We start from the raw sequence: 16,038 nt of genomic DNA, 5'->3' as shown, positions 1-16,038 counted from the left end.
ATTAGTCTGTTAAGATAGGCACTTATTTAACTTAAGGAGAAAAATCTTGGGGTATTTTAAACCAAAGGAGTTCCACTGATAACAACTTGGTGGAGGATTTTATAACATTTCTGGGAGAAGAGAGAGCACAGGATATGTTGAGTCGGAAACGCCAGAGTCCTGTTGGAGGGCTTCTGGAGCATTTTCTGTCTGCCTTTGTTTACTAACTTGGCCTCTCCTTGTTAGTGTTGAAAACTGTCCTTATATAACCAGACCAACCTAAACATGAAGAAACAAAACCTCTTCCCTTAGAATAGAAAAGAACCAAGATAACAGACTTTTGGAAAATGCGGACTTGGATGTGCAAATTGTGCCTGCCAGATTCTCTTTCTACAGACAGACTTAAGCGCTGTTCTCAGGAGAAAAAAGCCACATGAAATGAGAATTCTATGGGCTAAAATGGTCAATAGAAGTAAAAATAAAAATGTAACATTTGTGTAGTTTCACAGTTCTTAAAGCATATTCAGAGCCTCATTTTTTGCTTGTAGAAGTGGTATATTCTCATTGAAAACAATTTAGAATATTGCCCAACATCCCACAGCCCAAAGAGAGCGGGACTATTAAACCCCCGGGGATGGTCTGTCTCTGACTGGGCTGCTAGCTCCTCCTTCATCTTCACAGCACTTCTGATATAGCAATGGAATAGCAGGAAAAGTTAGGAAACGCTGTCTGCTGGCTGACAGAAATGGCCTGTGTGAATTGACTTAGTTGTGTGTTCAGTGATGAGAACTTTGTTAGGAATGATGAATTTTTATATTTCTCACCTGTCTTTTGCCCAGATTTTTAGGGAACCTGTTGAATCCAAACAAGATTAACATCTATCAAAGAAGCTAATTGCTGGGGTTTTCCCTGTGTGGTCATTATTCTTTTGATATAACTGCAACAAAAAAAATAGCCGGGCGTTGTGGCGGGCGCCTGAGGTCCCAGCTGCTCGGGAGGCTGAGGCAAGAGAATCGCTTAAGCCCAGGAGTTGGAGGTTGCTGTGAGCTGTGTGAGGCCACGGCACTTTACCGAGGGCCATAAAGTGAGACTCTGTCTCTACAAAAAAAAAAAGAAAAAAAACTTGGACAAAAAATGTTTTAGGCAGTATGAACCTTACCTTAATGGCTTATACTTTTGTGAATTATCCTAATTTGAAAACTGCCGATAGTTTCAGCTGTTTCTCTTGCTTTTGGTGATTGCGGTATTTCTTTCTGACCTGGGACATAGTCTTGGTTCTTAAACCAACAATCAGTGAATTTGCAATTAATGTGTGCAATTTCTTATGTACATAAGCTCTTCCAAACATTTGAGCTCATTAATAAAACATAGTTGAAGGTGACTTAGTGTTTGTTTTCACACACTCTAGTTATAATTGTCATATCGGAAAAAATGGTAATTGCTGTCTTGTAAGTTATTATGGTGTCATCCCAACTTCTCATTTCTGTCATTATCCTGATCTTAAATGAATGTTTCTGAGTGACCATCACAAATTTAGACTAGAAAATTTTTTTGAGTTGAATTATGAGTATCTCACGGGATAAAGTTAAAGGTAGTTCTCTTATTAAATATTTTTTCAGTATGACTTTTCAAAAAGTTGCCTTATGTATGCTTCTACTTTGCTTCACAACTACCTTATTTTCCTTCCTTCCTTCCTTCTTTCGTCTTACTCTGTCACTCTGTCTGGGTAGAGTGTGATGGAATCACAGCTCATAGCAACATCAAACTCTTGGCCTTGAGGAATCCTCTTGCCTCATCCTCCAGAGTAGCTGGGACTACAGGTGTGTGCTACTACACCTGCCAGTTTTTTTCTATTTTTAGTAGAAATGGGAGTCTCACTCTTAGCCTGGTCTTGAACTCCTGAGCTCAAGCAATCCACCTGCTTTGGCCTCCTAGGGTGCTGATTACACGTGTGAGTCACCATGCCTGGCCTCACAACTACCTTCAAATAAAATTAATTTAGTTAATTAATTAAATGGTCTGCCCTTTTTTTTTTTTTTTTTTAAGATAGTCTCTGTCACCCTGGGTAGAGGGCCATGACATCATCATACCTCACTGCAACCTCAAACTCTTGGGCTCAGTGATCCTCTTGCCTCAGCCTCCTGAGTAGGAATCAATTACTTTCTCTCCACTCTCCTCTTCCTGGCTGAGGCCTAGTTGGTAATGTGAGGGCAGAAACTTAATGACTGCTTTGTGATAGAAAATATAGTAGATTGAAATGGAATCCTGGGGACTAGTTCTCATCCCAGTTTTACTACTAATTTGTGTAGTCTCATGTTACTTATGGGACCTCCAGTTTTCTTGTCTTCAAATGAGGATTCTGCCAGAGTCATCATTTCCTTGTTAGCAGTAAGGTTTGAGATCTCTGTATCATCAAACTCAGGTGTATTAAACTTTCCATATTCCCATATGGGAACGAAAGGCTGGCAAGATGGCAGTGAAAGGGGTATGATTCCGTTTTGCACTGTAAACTTTGTAGCTAGTGTTGTGTTGCCAAAGAGCTACATTTCTCTCTAAGGAGAGAGGTGGGGTATATGTGCATAGGGATGCCCAGGCCTGCCTCACAAGCTTTTAGGACAAATGTGATTATATTCAAAAAAGAAGAGTGAGCAAGTTCTCCCTCACTGGAGTTCCATCCTTCCTGGAAGAAGATAGAAGAAAGCCAGATCATCACCGATAAATATGAAAGGAGAATGAAATTATGCAAAACTGAATTTAGGCTAGCTTGTTACCAAGTTAGGATTTTGGTAGCATGCCTACTTTAGGAGTGTGGGGCCTTACTGGATCTTGTGTTACAGTGGCATTTCTTTTCTGAGTCAAAGCTTACCTTTTCTGGCCACAACTTTGTAAACATCTTCTTCTAGGTCCAGAAAATACCAGTGCTCATAGAATTCCTATTAATGCAATGATAGTCAAGAATTTGTGAGCAGGATTAAGATTAAAAGTATTACCTTAACACCCTTACTAGAGAGGAACAATGCAGGGAAAAAATTTCAAAGACAAGTTGAGAGGATTGGTAAAAACAAGAAGACGTAAGGGAGAAAATACACTTAAGCCACCGATATGTTATAAATTATAATAGAACTAATTCTAGAAGTACCCTTGCTCAGATTCCTTTTTTAGTCTCACTCTTAAGTGACCCCACCCCCCAACGATGGCCACCAAGGGTGAAAGCATCAGGGGAGGGTCTGTGATGTTCACGTGCATCTTGCAAAGACACCTCAGACAGGCAGTAAAGGTCAGGCAGAGGAAGGCATGGCCAGACCCAGGTGTGGCACTTCCAAAGGGCTGCCCTCCAGCTGGGTCACTTTTTGGGTGCACTGTTGTCTATGGGACTTAGTTTTCCATATCAACAAAATGTTGGGATTTAGGGCAAATGACCTCTAAATTCTTTCCTAAGTGGTAAAATTTTAATAAATGGTCAGTTCTCTCTCTCCCTTACTCACTCCACTTTTAAACAGAGGCTAATAGAAGAATTTGCTATGAATTAACTGACCAGTTGGATTTATACCCTTTTTTCCTTCCCTTGTCTGGGGGCAAATCATAGCTATCCATTCAGGCCTTACAAAAGTACATATTTATATATACTTTAAAACACAAAAGAAATAATCTTTAATGTGAGCAGGCTTGAAACATACTTGTTCTGTCTTTGGAAACCTGTGCTCTTTCTTGACTTTTTAGAGATATGGTAATAGAAAATTTTCAGTGAAAGCTGCACTGAATGGCCTTTTGTTCTCTCTGTGATGGGCATTCCATTTGTAAATAGTTTATTGAGCTTTCTCAACTCAGTATAGCATATATGCGAAATTGTTTTATTTTATGCTTTAAAAATTGCACATCCCTTGCAACATCTTGGGTAGATTCTATTATTTTCTAGCTACTTTTGGTTATTGAGGGTCAGATCCATTATAACATTTTCATCTCAAATGCTTTTAAATTCCACGTTGTCCCGGAACTGGCTGTTGGGGGTTGAGGGTGGGAGTCATCTGTTTCTGGCTTACCCCTTCCTCATTTATGTAGCTGGATTAATCAGAACCAAGTAATGATTGAGATTTATAAAGTCTGTGTTGAGGTGTCTTAGCCTTTTTTCCTCATGGGGAATCTAATTCCGTGAAGGGATTTTGCTGAACCCACTGTGATTGCTCTATCATGCTTTCCACACTATGATCTTTCATATCCTGTAAAGATGCAGGTGCCCTGTAGGGGGCAGAGCGAAAAGGCGCATTGGAGATCCGGATATGTGAAAAGCCCAGGTGAGTAAGAAGTAACAATATTGGGAGACAAGATGACTGACTGAAGCCAGCTTTTCACAGAGGCTCCCATCCAGAAGGAGAGTTAAAGGACAGAAATTTAGCAAGTAACCTGGTGGATTAAGCTGCACCAAGAGAGAAGGTTGAAGAACGCACATCAACCCTGCTGAGGTGAGCTGCGACCCCAAGGATACAAACAAAAGGTACAAAATCCATCACCAAGTGGACGGGAGTCCTCTCCCCAGGAGAACGGCTCGGAGTGCCCCACAAACAAACGAGCAGAGTTCAAAGCTCCTCCCATTACACTCCACGGGAGAGACCCTCTAAAAACTGGACCTACCTCCCCTACTAGGGTGTCACAGCATTCTCCTGCCAGGCATAAAACTGTATAAAACTATATATATATTCTATACCTAGCACTCCCCTCTACTCTCACTCTGAGGTCTGGAGGCCTGTTCCCCAGAAGTCCAGATTCTTGGGTGATTTCTTGAGGGTTGTGGACAGGGCCTAAACTGCAGCTGGTCAGTGCTGACTCTGGGGCATGGGAGTGAGGAGAGGACGGTGGGCTGAGACTGAACCACACCGGAGCAGCGTTGCCCCGAGGCGCAGAGTAGCAGCTGTATTTTGGCAAAAATAGGGCTAACTCCCAGATATTCTGAAGCCACACCCCCTGTCTCCCTGGGCAACCAGAGGAGGCCGGGCATCTACTCAGGTGGCAACCACCACAGAACAGATCTGGGACAGAAACACAGGCCCCATGAGTAAAGGGTTTGCCTGAGGTGGTACCTGCCTGGGTGGAGTGTGGGGACTAGAAATGCATGTGCAGAGCCGGGAAGTTCCCAGGACGGGGCTGACCCAGAGGACTGCTATTCTGAGCCTAAGACACACCCAGCCCTCAGGGGATTGTCAGCCTATAGACAAAGGAAGACAGGAGGCTAGAACTGACAGGTAAACGAATACAAACCTGCAGGAGCAAAGACGGGGCTTGGAAACTCAAAACAGCTTCTCTATTGCAGGGGAATTTAGCAGGGACAGAAACAAATTCCCGCAAAGTTGTTCTGTTCTGTTCTGTCAGTAACATCAATTAAGGGCGGGGCTGGAACTGAGTGAACACCCCCCAGCCTCCATCAAGCACCTGAGGTTGTCAGGCCTCACCTCCCCCTGCAAGATAGAGGCAGAGCACAGTGGCCTGGCTGAGCAGAAATAGATTTCCTTGTGATTCAGGCAGGTGCAAACCACTGGAGTATCTGTTCACTACAGGCAACTGGGTCAAAGCCCTGCGGGTCTATCAGTGACTGGGTGTGACAGAGGTGCAAGGCGGGAAAGGAGGCATCAACCTTCCCAGATTGATCTATTTGCTGGCTGGGTCCTCCTGACTCCACGGAGCCCTGGAGTAGCCATATCGGAGTAGTCACCAGACCCCTGCGATCCAGTTGCCAGAGACCTTTTAAACTCTCCCACCTGAGATAGGTGCTGACTGAGACAATTGATTTGGACCTTTTGAACTGAGCCAATCGCCTGAGGACTATTCAGGTGGTGCCCTGCATGTGTGGTTGTAGGAAGGTTTGAATTTTCCTTTTCCAATTGTTGCCTGTGGGGGGCAGGGTGACTTAATTGCTGGTATTTCTCCATAGCTGAGACTTCAACCCAGAGTAACTATTTCACTAGGGTCAAACAGAGACCAGCTGAAAACAAGACAGAACCACTTAGCCCCAACACACCAAACAGGTTCGTAGTTTCTCAGGCCATAGCACTGTATGGGTCCTCAACAAAGCTCCAGGGGAAAAATCAAATGGTGTAAAACAATCATGGGGCGGAATCAGTGGAAAAACTCTGGTAACATGAATAACCAGAATAGATCAACCCCCCCAAGGAAAGATATGGCAGATGTAACTGAAGATCCTATTCATAAATAGCTGGCCGAGATGTCAGAAATCAAATTCAGAATTTGGATTGCAAAGAAGATTAATAAAATGGAGGAAAATTTGGAATCAGAAATTTGAAGCAATTCAAAAGTTGCACTTAGAAATTCGAGGAGAAATTCAAAAGTTGTCTCAAGAATTTAATGAATTTAAAGACAAAACCATCAAAGATTTTGACACACTGAAGCAAGAATTTGCAGCCCTCAAAGATCTGAAAAATACAATAGAATCCCTCAGTAACAGAGTGGAGCAAGCAGAAGAAAGGATTTCTGACATTGAAGACAAGGCCTTTGAATGCTCCCAAACTGTCAAAGAGGAAGAGAAATGGAGAGCAAAAATGGACCATTCTCTTAGAGAGCTCTGGGATAATTTGAAGAAGCTAATATCCATCTCATTGGAATCCCTGAAAGTGATGAAGTGGTCTCACAGGGCACAGAGGCCCTTCTCCATGAAATTATGAAAGAGAATTTTCCAGACATGCCAAGAGATTCTCAAATTCAGATAGCAGACAGTTTCAGAATCCAAGCACGACTCAATCTGAATAAGACATCCCCCAGGCATATCATAATTAACTTCACTAAAGTTAATATGAAGGAGAAAATTCTGAAAGCAGCCTGACATAAGAAATCCATTACCTACAAAGCAAAGAATATTAGAATGACTGCAGATCTCTCTGCTGAAAAATTTCAAGCCAGAAGAGGGTGGTCATCGACTTTTCTCCTAAAGCAAAATAACTTTCAACCCCGAATCCTGTATCCAGCTAAAATGAGTTTCATTTATGATGGAGAAATTAAATACTTTAATGACATTCATATGTTGAAGAAATGTGCCATAACCAAACCAGCTCTTCAGGATATTCTCGGACCTATCCTCCATAATGACCAGCACAATCCTCTACCACAAAAGTAAACTCACTCAGAAACTTTTGATCAAACTCCAACTTCCACAGTGGCAAAAGGATTAAAAATGTCCACTGCCTTTCGTTGCTGCTAGCGCTCGCGCAAACATGGTGAACGTTTCTAAAACCCGCCGGACTTTCTGTCAGAAGTGTGGCAAGCACCAGCCCCACAAAGTGACACAGTATAAAAAGGGCAAGGACTCTCTATATGCCCAGGGAAGGTCTCGTTATAACAGGAAGCAGAGTGGCTATGGTTGGCAGACTAAGCCGATTTTCCGGAAAAAGGCTAAAACTACAAAGAAGATTGTGCTGAGGCTTGAGTGTGTGGAGCCCAACTGCAGATCTAAGAGAATTCTGGCTATTAAGAGATGCAAGCATTTTGAACTGGGAGGAGATAAGAAGAGAAAGGGTCAAGTGATACAGTTCTGATCATCTTTTGTTTTATCATGAAGACAATAAAATCTTGAGATTCTGTTCACTTCAAAAAAAAAAACTCCACTGGACTTTTGAAAAACTCGATACCCAATATTTTACCAGACTTATTAATATTCTCCGTTAATGTGAACTGCTTAAACTGTCCTCTTAGGAGGCACAGGTTAGCTGACTGGATACAAAAACTCAGGCCAGATATTGGCTGCAAACAAGAGTCACATCTTACCTTAAAAGACAAATATAGACTCAGGATGAAAGGATGGTCATCCATATTTCAGGCAAATGGTAATCAGAAAAAAGCAGGTGTTGAAATTCTATTTGCGGATACAATAGGCTTTAAACCAACAAAAGTAAGGAAGGATAAGAATGGTCACTTCATATTTGTTAAGGGTAATACTCAATATGATTAGTTTTCAATTATTAATATCTGTGTACCCAACCAGAATGCACCTAAATTTATAAGAGAAACTCTAACAGACATGAGCAAATTGATTTCCTCCAGCTCCATAATAGTCGGAGATTTCAACACTCCTTTGGCAGTGTTGGATAGATCCTCCAATAAGAAGCTGAGCAAAGAAATTTTAGATTTAAACCTAACCATCCAACATATGGATTTAGCAGACATCTACAGAACATTTCTTCCCAACAAAACTGAATACACATAGCTCTCATCAGCCCATGGAACATACTCCAAAATCGATCACATCTTAGGTCACAAGTCTAACCTCAGCAAATTTAAAGGAATAGAAATTATTCCTTGCTTCTTCTCGGACCACCATGGAATAAAAGTTGAACTCAGTAACAACAGGAATCTGCATACTCATACAAAAACATGGAAGTTAAATAGCCTTATGCTGAATGATAGTTGGTTCAGAGATTAGATTTAGAAAGAAATTGCCAAATTTTTGGAACAAAATGACAATGAAGACACGAATTATCAGAACCTCTGGGATACCGCAAAGGCAGTCCTAACAGGGAAATTTATAGCACTGCAAGCCTTCCTCAAGAGAATGGAAAGAGAGGAAGTTAACAACTTAATGGGAAATCTCAAGCAACTGGAAAAGGAAGAACATTCCAACCCCAAACCCAGTAGAAGAAAAGAAATAACCAAAATTAGAGCAGAGTGAAATGAAATTGAAAACAAAAGAATTATACAACAGATCAATAAATAAAAAAGTTGGTTTTTTTGAAAAGGTCAATAAAATAGATAAACCTTTGGCTAAGCTAACCAGGAAAAAAAGAATAAAATCTGTAATGTCATCAATCAGAAATGAGAAAGACGAAATAACAGCAGACTCCTCAGAAATTCAAAAAATCCTTAATGAATATTACCAGAAACTTTATTCTCAGAAATATAAAAATCTGAAGGAAATTGACCAATACTTGGAAGCACGTCACCTTCCAAGACTTAACCAGAATCAATTGGAAATGTTGAACAGGCCATATCAAGTTCTGAAATAGCGTCAACCGTACAAAACCTCCCTAAAAAGAAAAGCCCAGGACCAGATGGCTTTACGTCAGAATTCTACCAAATCTTTAAAGAGGAATTAGTACCTATATTACTCAGCCTGTTCCAAAATGTAGAAAAAGAAGGAAGACTACCCAACACGTTCTATGAAGCAAACATCACCCTGATCCCCAAACCAGGAAAAGACCCAACAAGTAAAGAAAATTATAGACCAATATCACTAATGAATATAGATGCAAAAATATTCAACAAGATCCTAACAAACAGAATCCAGCAACACATCAAACAAATTATACATCATGACCAAATCAGTTTATCCCAGGGTCTCAAGGCTGGTTCAATGTACGTAAATCTATAAATATAATTCAGCACATAAACAAATTAAAAAATAAAGACCATATGATTCTCTCAATTGATACAGAAAAAGCTTTTGATAATATTCAGCATCCCTTCATGATCAGAACACTTAGGAATATTGGTATAGAAGGGACATTTCTTAAAGTGATAGAGACCATCTACAGCAAACCCATAGCCAATATTGTATTGAATGGAGTTAAATTGAAATCATTTCCATTCAGATCAGGAACCAGACAAGGCTGTCCATTGTCTCCACTGCTCTTTAACATTGTAATGGAAGTTTTAGCCACCGCAATTAGGGAAGAAAAGACGATCAAGGGTATCAATGTAGGGTCAGAAGAGATCAAACTTTCACTCTTCACAGATGATATGATTGTATATCTGGAAAACACCAGGGATTCTATTACAGAACTTTTAGAAGTTATCAAGGAATACATCAGGGTCTCAGGTTACATAATCAACATTCATAAATCAGTAGTCTTTATATATACCAACAATAGTCAAGCTGAAAAAAACAGTTAAGGACTCTATTCCATTCACCGTAGTGCCAAAGAAGATGAAATATTTGGGAGTTTATCTAACAAAGGACGTGAAAGATCTCTATAAAGAGAACTATGAAACTCTAAGAAAAGAAATAGCTGAAAATGTTAACAAATGGAAAAACATACCATGCTCATGGCTGGGAAGAATCAACATTGTGAAAATGTCCATACTACCCAAAGCAATATACAATTTTAATGCAATTCCTATCAAAGCTCCATTGTCATACTTTAAAGATCTTGAAAAAATAATACTTCATTTTATATGGAATCAGAAAAAAACTCCAATAGCCAAGACATTACTCAGAAATAAAAAAAAAGCAGAAGGAATCACAGTACCAGACCTCAGACTATACTATAAATCGATAGTGATCAAAACAGCATGGTACTGACACAAGAACAGAGGAGTTGATGTCTGGAACCCAATAGAGAACCAAGAATCCAGATACTTAATGTTATTTGATTTTTGACAAGCCAATTAAACACATTCAGTGGGGAAAAGATTCCCTATTAAACAAATGGTGCTGGGTGAACTGGCTAGCAACCTGTAGAAGACTGAAACTGGACCTACACCTTTCACCATTAACTAAGATAGACTCTCTCTGGATCAAAGATTTAAACTTAAGACATGAAACTATAAAAATACAAGAGGAGAGTGCAGGGAAAACCCTTGAAGAAATCGGTCTGGGCAAGTATTTTATGAGGAGGACCCCCCCGGGCAATTGAAGCAGCTTCAAAAATACAATACTGGGACCTGATCAAACTAAAAAGCTTCTGCACAGCCAAGAACACAGTAAGTAAAGCAAGCAAACAGCTCTCAGAATGGGAGAAGATATTTGCAGGTTATGTCTCCGACAAAGGTTTAATAACCAGAATCCACAGAGAACTCAAACGTACAAGCAAGAAAAGAAGAAGTGATCCCATCACAGGCTGGGCAAGGGACTTGAAGAGAAACTTCTGTGAAGAAGTCAGGCACACGGCCTACAGACATATGAAAAAATGCTCATCATCTTTAATCATCAGAGAAATGTAAATCAAAACTACTTTGAGATATCATCTAATTCCAATAAGATTAGCCCATATCACACCAAGACCAGAGACGTTGGTGTGGATGTGGAGAAAAGGGAACACTTCTACACTGCTGGTGGGAATGCAAATTAATATCTTCCTTTTGGAAAGATGTTTGGAGAACACTTAGAGATCTAAAAATAGATCTGCCATTCAATCCTATAATTCCTCTGCTAGGCATATACCCAAAAGACCAAAAATCATATCATAACAAAGATATTTGTACCAGAATGTTTATTGCAGCCCAATTCATAATTGCTAAGTCATGGAAAAAGCCCAAGTGTGCATCCATCCACAAATGGATTAATAAATTATGGTATATGTACACCATGGAATATTATGCAGCCTTAAAGAAAGATTGAGACTTTACCTCTTTCATGTTTACATGGATGGAGCTGGAACACATTCTTCTTAGTAAAGTATCTCAAGAATGGAAGAAAAAGTATCCAATGTACTCAGCCCTACTATGAAACTTATTTATGGCTTTCACATGAAAGCTATAACCCAGTTTTAAGGTAGGAATAGGGGGCAGGGGGAAAGGGAGGTGAGGGTGGGGGGAGGTTGGTGGAGGGATGGTGATTGGTGGGATTACACCTGCGGTGCATCTTACAAAGGTATATGTGAAACTTATTAAATGTAGAATGTAAATGTCTTAACACAATAACTAAGAAAATGCCAGGAAGGCTATGTTAACCAGTGTGATGAAAATGTGTCAAACCGTCTATAAAACCAGTGTATGGTGCCCCATGGTCGCATCAATGTACACAGGTGTGATTTAGTAAGAAAAAAATAAAGAGAGAAGTAACAATATTCATTCTTGGAAGCTTTAGCTTTAATTACTGGAAACAAGCCTATTGCTGGCAAGTGAGATCCTTGGCTGGCCTTTTCCAGTAGATTCTCAAATTCTTTCTCTTAAACCTGCAGCCACTGGGAGTCTGGCCAACCAGCAAAACCTTTGATTGTTTTATTTGTTTGTGTTTGGGAATACCAATTTTCTTTTTTTAACTTCTTTTTTTTTTTTTTTTTTTGTAGAGACAGAGTCTCACTATACTGCCCTCGGGTAGAGTGCCGTGGCGTCACACGGCTCACAGCAACCTCTAACTCTTGGGCTTACGGGATTCTCTTGCCTCAGCCTCCCAAGCAGCTGGGACTACAGGCGCCCGCCACAACGCCCGGCTATTTTTTTTGTTGCAGTTTGGCCGGGGCTGGGTTTGAACCCGCCACCCTCGGCATATGGGGCCGGTGCCCTACTCACTGAGCCACAGGCGCTGCCCGGGAATACCAATTTTCTAATTACTCAGTTAGAAAGAGGAAATAATGTATCTAATAAACAGTCAACTTTTCCCTCAGATTTGCAGACTTTTCACGTTTTAAGTGGCTACTTAGGAGAATTATTTCCCCTTAGACCTGTGTTACAAATTTAAGCCTTTGTTCTTTAAGCTGCATTTCCATAATTGGAATTAATTTTCCTCTGCTCTCTCATTTTCTCAGTTGTCTTTCCCACTCTGTTTCTAATGGGTGCACATAGATTGATGGGAGGATGAATGTCTTTTCCCAAGTACATTCGGCTTTCTTTCTGGGCACATAATTATTTAATTTGGTTAAACAGAAGATCCAGATTTTTTTCTTGGACAGTAAATTAGTGATTGCCTTTGCAATCACAAAAACCTCCTGTCTTTCATCTATCAAAACAAAGGGGAAAACCGGCAGCTGATTCCTTTATATGGTGTAGGTGAAGTCAACCCAATAGATCTGTGACATTTTATATTTTCTTAGTACTCATTTATTTCAGCAAATATGTTTGGGGTTTGTACAAGTGGTTTCAAAGGAATATTCAGATTTTTAATTTAAAACCTAGTGTGGCTGGGCGTGAGGCTTGTGCCTGTAATCCTAGCACTCTGGGAGGCCAAGGCGGGTGAATTGCTTGAGCTCATGAGTTCGAGACCAGCCTGAGCAAAAGTGAGATTCTCCCCACCCCCGTCTCTACTAAAAACTAGTCCAGCTTCGTGGTGGGTGCCTATAGTCCCAGCTACTTGGGAGGCTGAGACAGGAGGGTATCTTGAGCCTAGGAGTTTGGGGTTGCTGTGAATTATGATGCCATGGCACTCTAACCAGGAAGACAGAGGCAGACCCTGTCTAAAGAAACAACCGCCCCCAAACCATAAAACCTAGTGTGAAGTGGCTTCACCTAGTCCCACAGTTTTAGCTCCCACACAATGCTGGTGACTCTGAGCATGTGCTCCTGGCTTTGACTTTCCCCTGTGCTGCACACACAGGTGTCCACTGCCTGCCTGTGGGCTCCACTGATGCTCCCCAGGTCCTCAGCCTCCATGTGTCTGGTACAGAACTCCCTCCTCCCTGGTACTGTCAGCCTTGCCAGCCTTATCTCGCCCGTCCCCTTCTTTTTGCACCCTGACCTTTGCGTTCCTTGCCCACAAAGCTCACACTTCTTGTGTTCCTTGCCCACAAAGCTTGTGTTCCTTGCCCACAAAGCTCACACTTCTAGCCAACTTTGTCCTTGGCCAGCTAACAAAGCCGAGAGAAACTCAGCCAACTTTCAGCTTGTCTTTCAGATCCCAGAGTGAAAGTTCCCTGTTCAGAGGAACATTTTCCAACGTCTCAGACCAGGTCAAACCCTGTTTTATGCTTTCCCATCACTCTGTGCTGCTGCCTCAGTGTGACAAAATAGTTGGGTGGTGACTAGTTTCATTCGTGTCCCTTGACCCCACGTTTCAGGATAGCAGGGACTGTCCTGCCTTCTGTCTTCAGCACACAGCACAGTGTGCCGCGTACAGTAGGCGTGTGATAAAATATTGCTGAATGGATTTCCGTGTCTTATTTAGCAGGGACATTAACTGCTTTGTTTTTGCGCTTTGCCCAGTGGCGCGGCTACTCTGTGCTGTGAAATGTGTCGGCTCTCTGGCTGTAAGAGCCTCCTCTTCTCTTCATTCAGGATTTTGCCATGGAGAACTCAGAAAAAAATACTTATAAACATCTTTGCTGAGATTATGAGAGAAGAAAAGGCCACCTCTCCTGTGAATCCAGGGGTACTTCAAAAAAGATTGTTACAAACATGTAAGGCAGTGGTTCTCAACCTTCCTAATGCCTTGACCCTTTAATACAGTTGGTTGCGACCCACAGGTTGAGAACCGCTGATACAAGGTTTAAAATGGATAAAGACAAACCCATTTCTTTCTTTTTTTTTTTTTTATTAAATCATAGCTGTGTACATTAATGCAATCATGGGGCAGCATGCGCTGGTTTTATAGATCATTTGACATATTTTCATCACACTGATTAACATAGCCTGTCATTTTCTTAGTTATTGTGTTAAGACATTTATATTCTGCATTTAGTAAGTTTCACATGCACCCTTGTAAAATGCACCGTAGGTGTGGTTCCACCAATTACCCTCCCTCTGGACAAACCCATTTCTTAAGAAAGAATGTCTTGGGCTTTTTTGAATTCATTTAATACACTTTTCAGGCTTCATGTTGATTATCCGTGTGTATATTTTATCAAATGGAAAGTTCCTCTCTTTAAACAGTCTAATTTGAGGACCAGCACTATTTGTAAAAGCTGTTTAATTGTAGTATTTTGCATACTGTTAAAATCTCTGCTCTTGTATCTGAAAATCTCTAGTCCAGAAGTGAGTGTTGTCTGTGGAGTGACCCTGATGGCAGAAAGTGTGGTCTGCACCAGACTAAAGCACCAGTTTTCTCAGTAAGAGAGGAGGGAAAAAGGCCTGGGAGGTCACGAGGAGAATTCTCCAACAGTATAGGACTCCTTTAAAAGTTAAGAAGATGCATTTTTATTTCAGCTTTACAAAAAGGAAAAAGGTCAGCATCTAGGCCTTTCATCTCAGAATCTCAAGTGATATGATGGTACATTCTGGAATTATAGGCAATACAATCGCTCAGAGAATGGGCACCTACTACCTGGGTAGGATAAATGCAGGATTTCTGAAAACAGTTTTTCCCACTTTTGTCCATATTCATTTCTTGGTCAGAATATGTGACTGACATGTAAGTATTTTTAGAATTTCTCCTCTTTACATGTAGAGGATGGTGGCTTATGCCTAATTAAACGGAATAAGAGGGAACACATTTATTATTTAGTGCCCTGCTTTTACTTCTTGCCAACTTGGAAGTGAACATCAATGCATATCTAGAAATGACCGTTCTTTGAAATTGTGCCAGTGTCAGAACTTAACATATTGTGTTTTTAAGCTAAGCAGACGCTTATCCTCTCCAGATTTGGAGACTTGTAATTAATTAATGCTTTAAGCCAAGGGTTCCCAACCTTGGCTGCACATTGGAATCACCCAGGGATATTAAAAAAACCCAAAACCCTAAAACCCAAACAAACTGTTGACGAGGTCCCAGCCCAGTGGTTCTGATTTTATGGTCTGTGGTACGTCCTCAGGTGGGCAGCCAATTCGATTTTGGTGGGTTGAAAACCCCAGACTTAAAGCGGCAATATGTTTTCTCTCCGTGGAACAATTAATTCATGAATTTGATGATGGTTATTTTCAGTGATGATCGGCTATGTCATACTGAATCTTGAAGGGTCTGTAGAAAGGAAGCATCAAATAAGAAGAACATGGATACAAAGAGAATTGGAATGTGAATGAAACAGGAAAATATGGAAGAGTCGTCTATGCTATATCTGTAGACGCTATTTTTCTTTAAAATTTTTTGTTCACTTAATTTTTTCTCATGATAGCAATGCAGGCTCACTGTAGAAAATTTGGAAAGCATAGAAATGACTAAATAGGGAAACATAATCTATAATCACAATAATGTGTTTTATGTCTGCACTTTCTTAAAATGATTTAAAAACCAGCATCTAAGTAATGATTCTCAACTTTCTTTTGAATCTGTGAGGTTCTTAAAAAAAAAAAATGCTGATGGTTGCACTCTACTCAAGCTGAGCTGGCACATGGTACCCAAATGTCTAAATTTATTCATTCATTATCTATCTATCTGCCTATCTATATGTTTCTCTATGTTCCGGTGACTTTGTTGCACTGGGAGGGGTGAGAATCACCAATTTAAGTTGTTGATTAACTGAAGTATTGATTTGA

General features: G+C 40.7%; 2 protein-coding genes across 2 annotated transcripts in view; both read left to right on the top strand.

Annotated features, from left to right (window-relative positions):
• PLCH1 (phospholipase C eta 1) overlaps window positions 1–16,038 on the top strand; it is a 261,607-nt gene that overhangs the window by 41,323 nt on the left and 204,246 nt on the right. The gene's annotated exons all lie outside the window — the stretch shown is intronic.
• On the top strand, window positions 7,197–7,570 carry LOC128592563 (60S ribosomal protein L36a-like). Its single transcript, XM_053600540.1, has one exon. It carries the CDS (start codon window positions 7,197–7,199, stop codon window positions 7,515–7,517), a length of 321 nt encoding a protein of 106 aa, XP_053456515.1. The 3' UTR covers window positions 7,518–7,570.

This window comes from Nycticebus coucang, chromosome 8 (assembly GCF_027406575.1).
Source record: "Nycticebus coucang isolate mNycCou1 chromosome 8, mNycCou1.pri, whole genome shotgun sequence".
NCBI classification, from domain to species: domain Eukaryota; kingdom Metazoa; phylum Chordata; class Mammalia; order Primates; family Lorisidae; genus Nycticebus; species Nycticebus coucang.
The sequence above is the reverse complement of the archived record's forward strand: the minus strand, read 5'-3'. Positions and strand labels throughout refer to the sequence as shown.

Excerpts from the sequence above, each read along its gene's own strand:
- LOC128592563 (XM_053600540.1), top strand. The coding sequence starts at position 7,197 with ATGGTGAACGTTTCTAAAACCCGCCGGACTTTCTGTCAGAAGTGTGGC.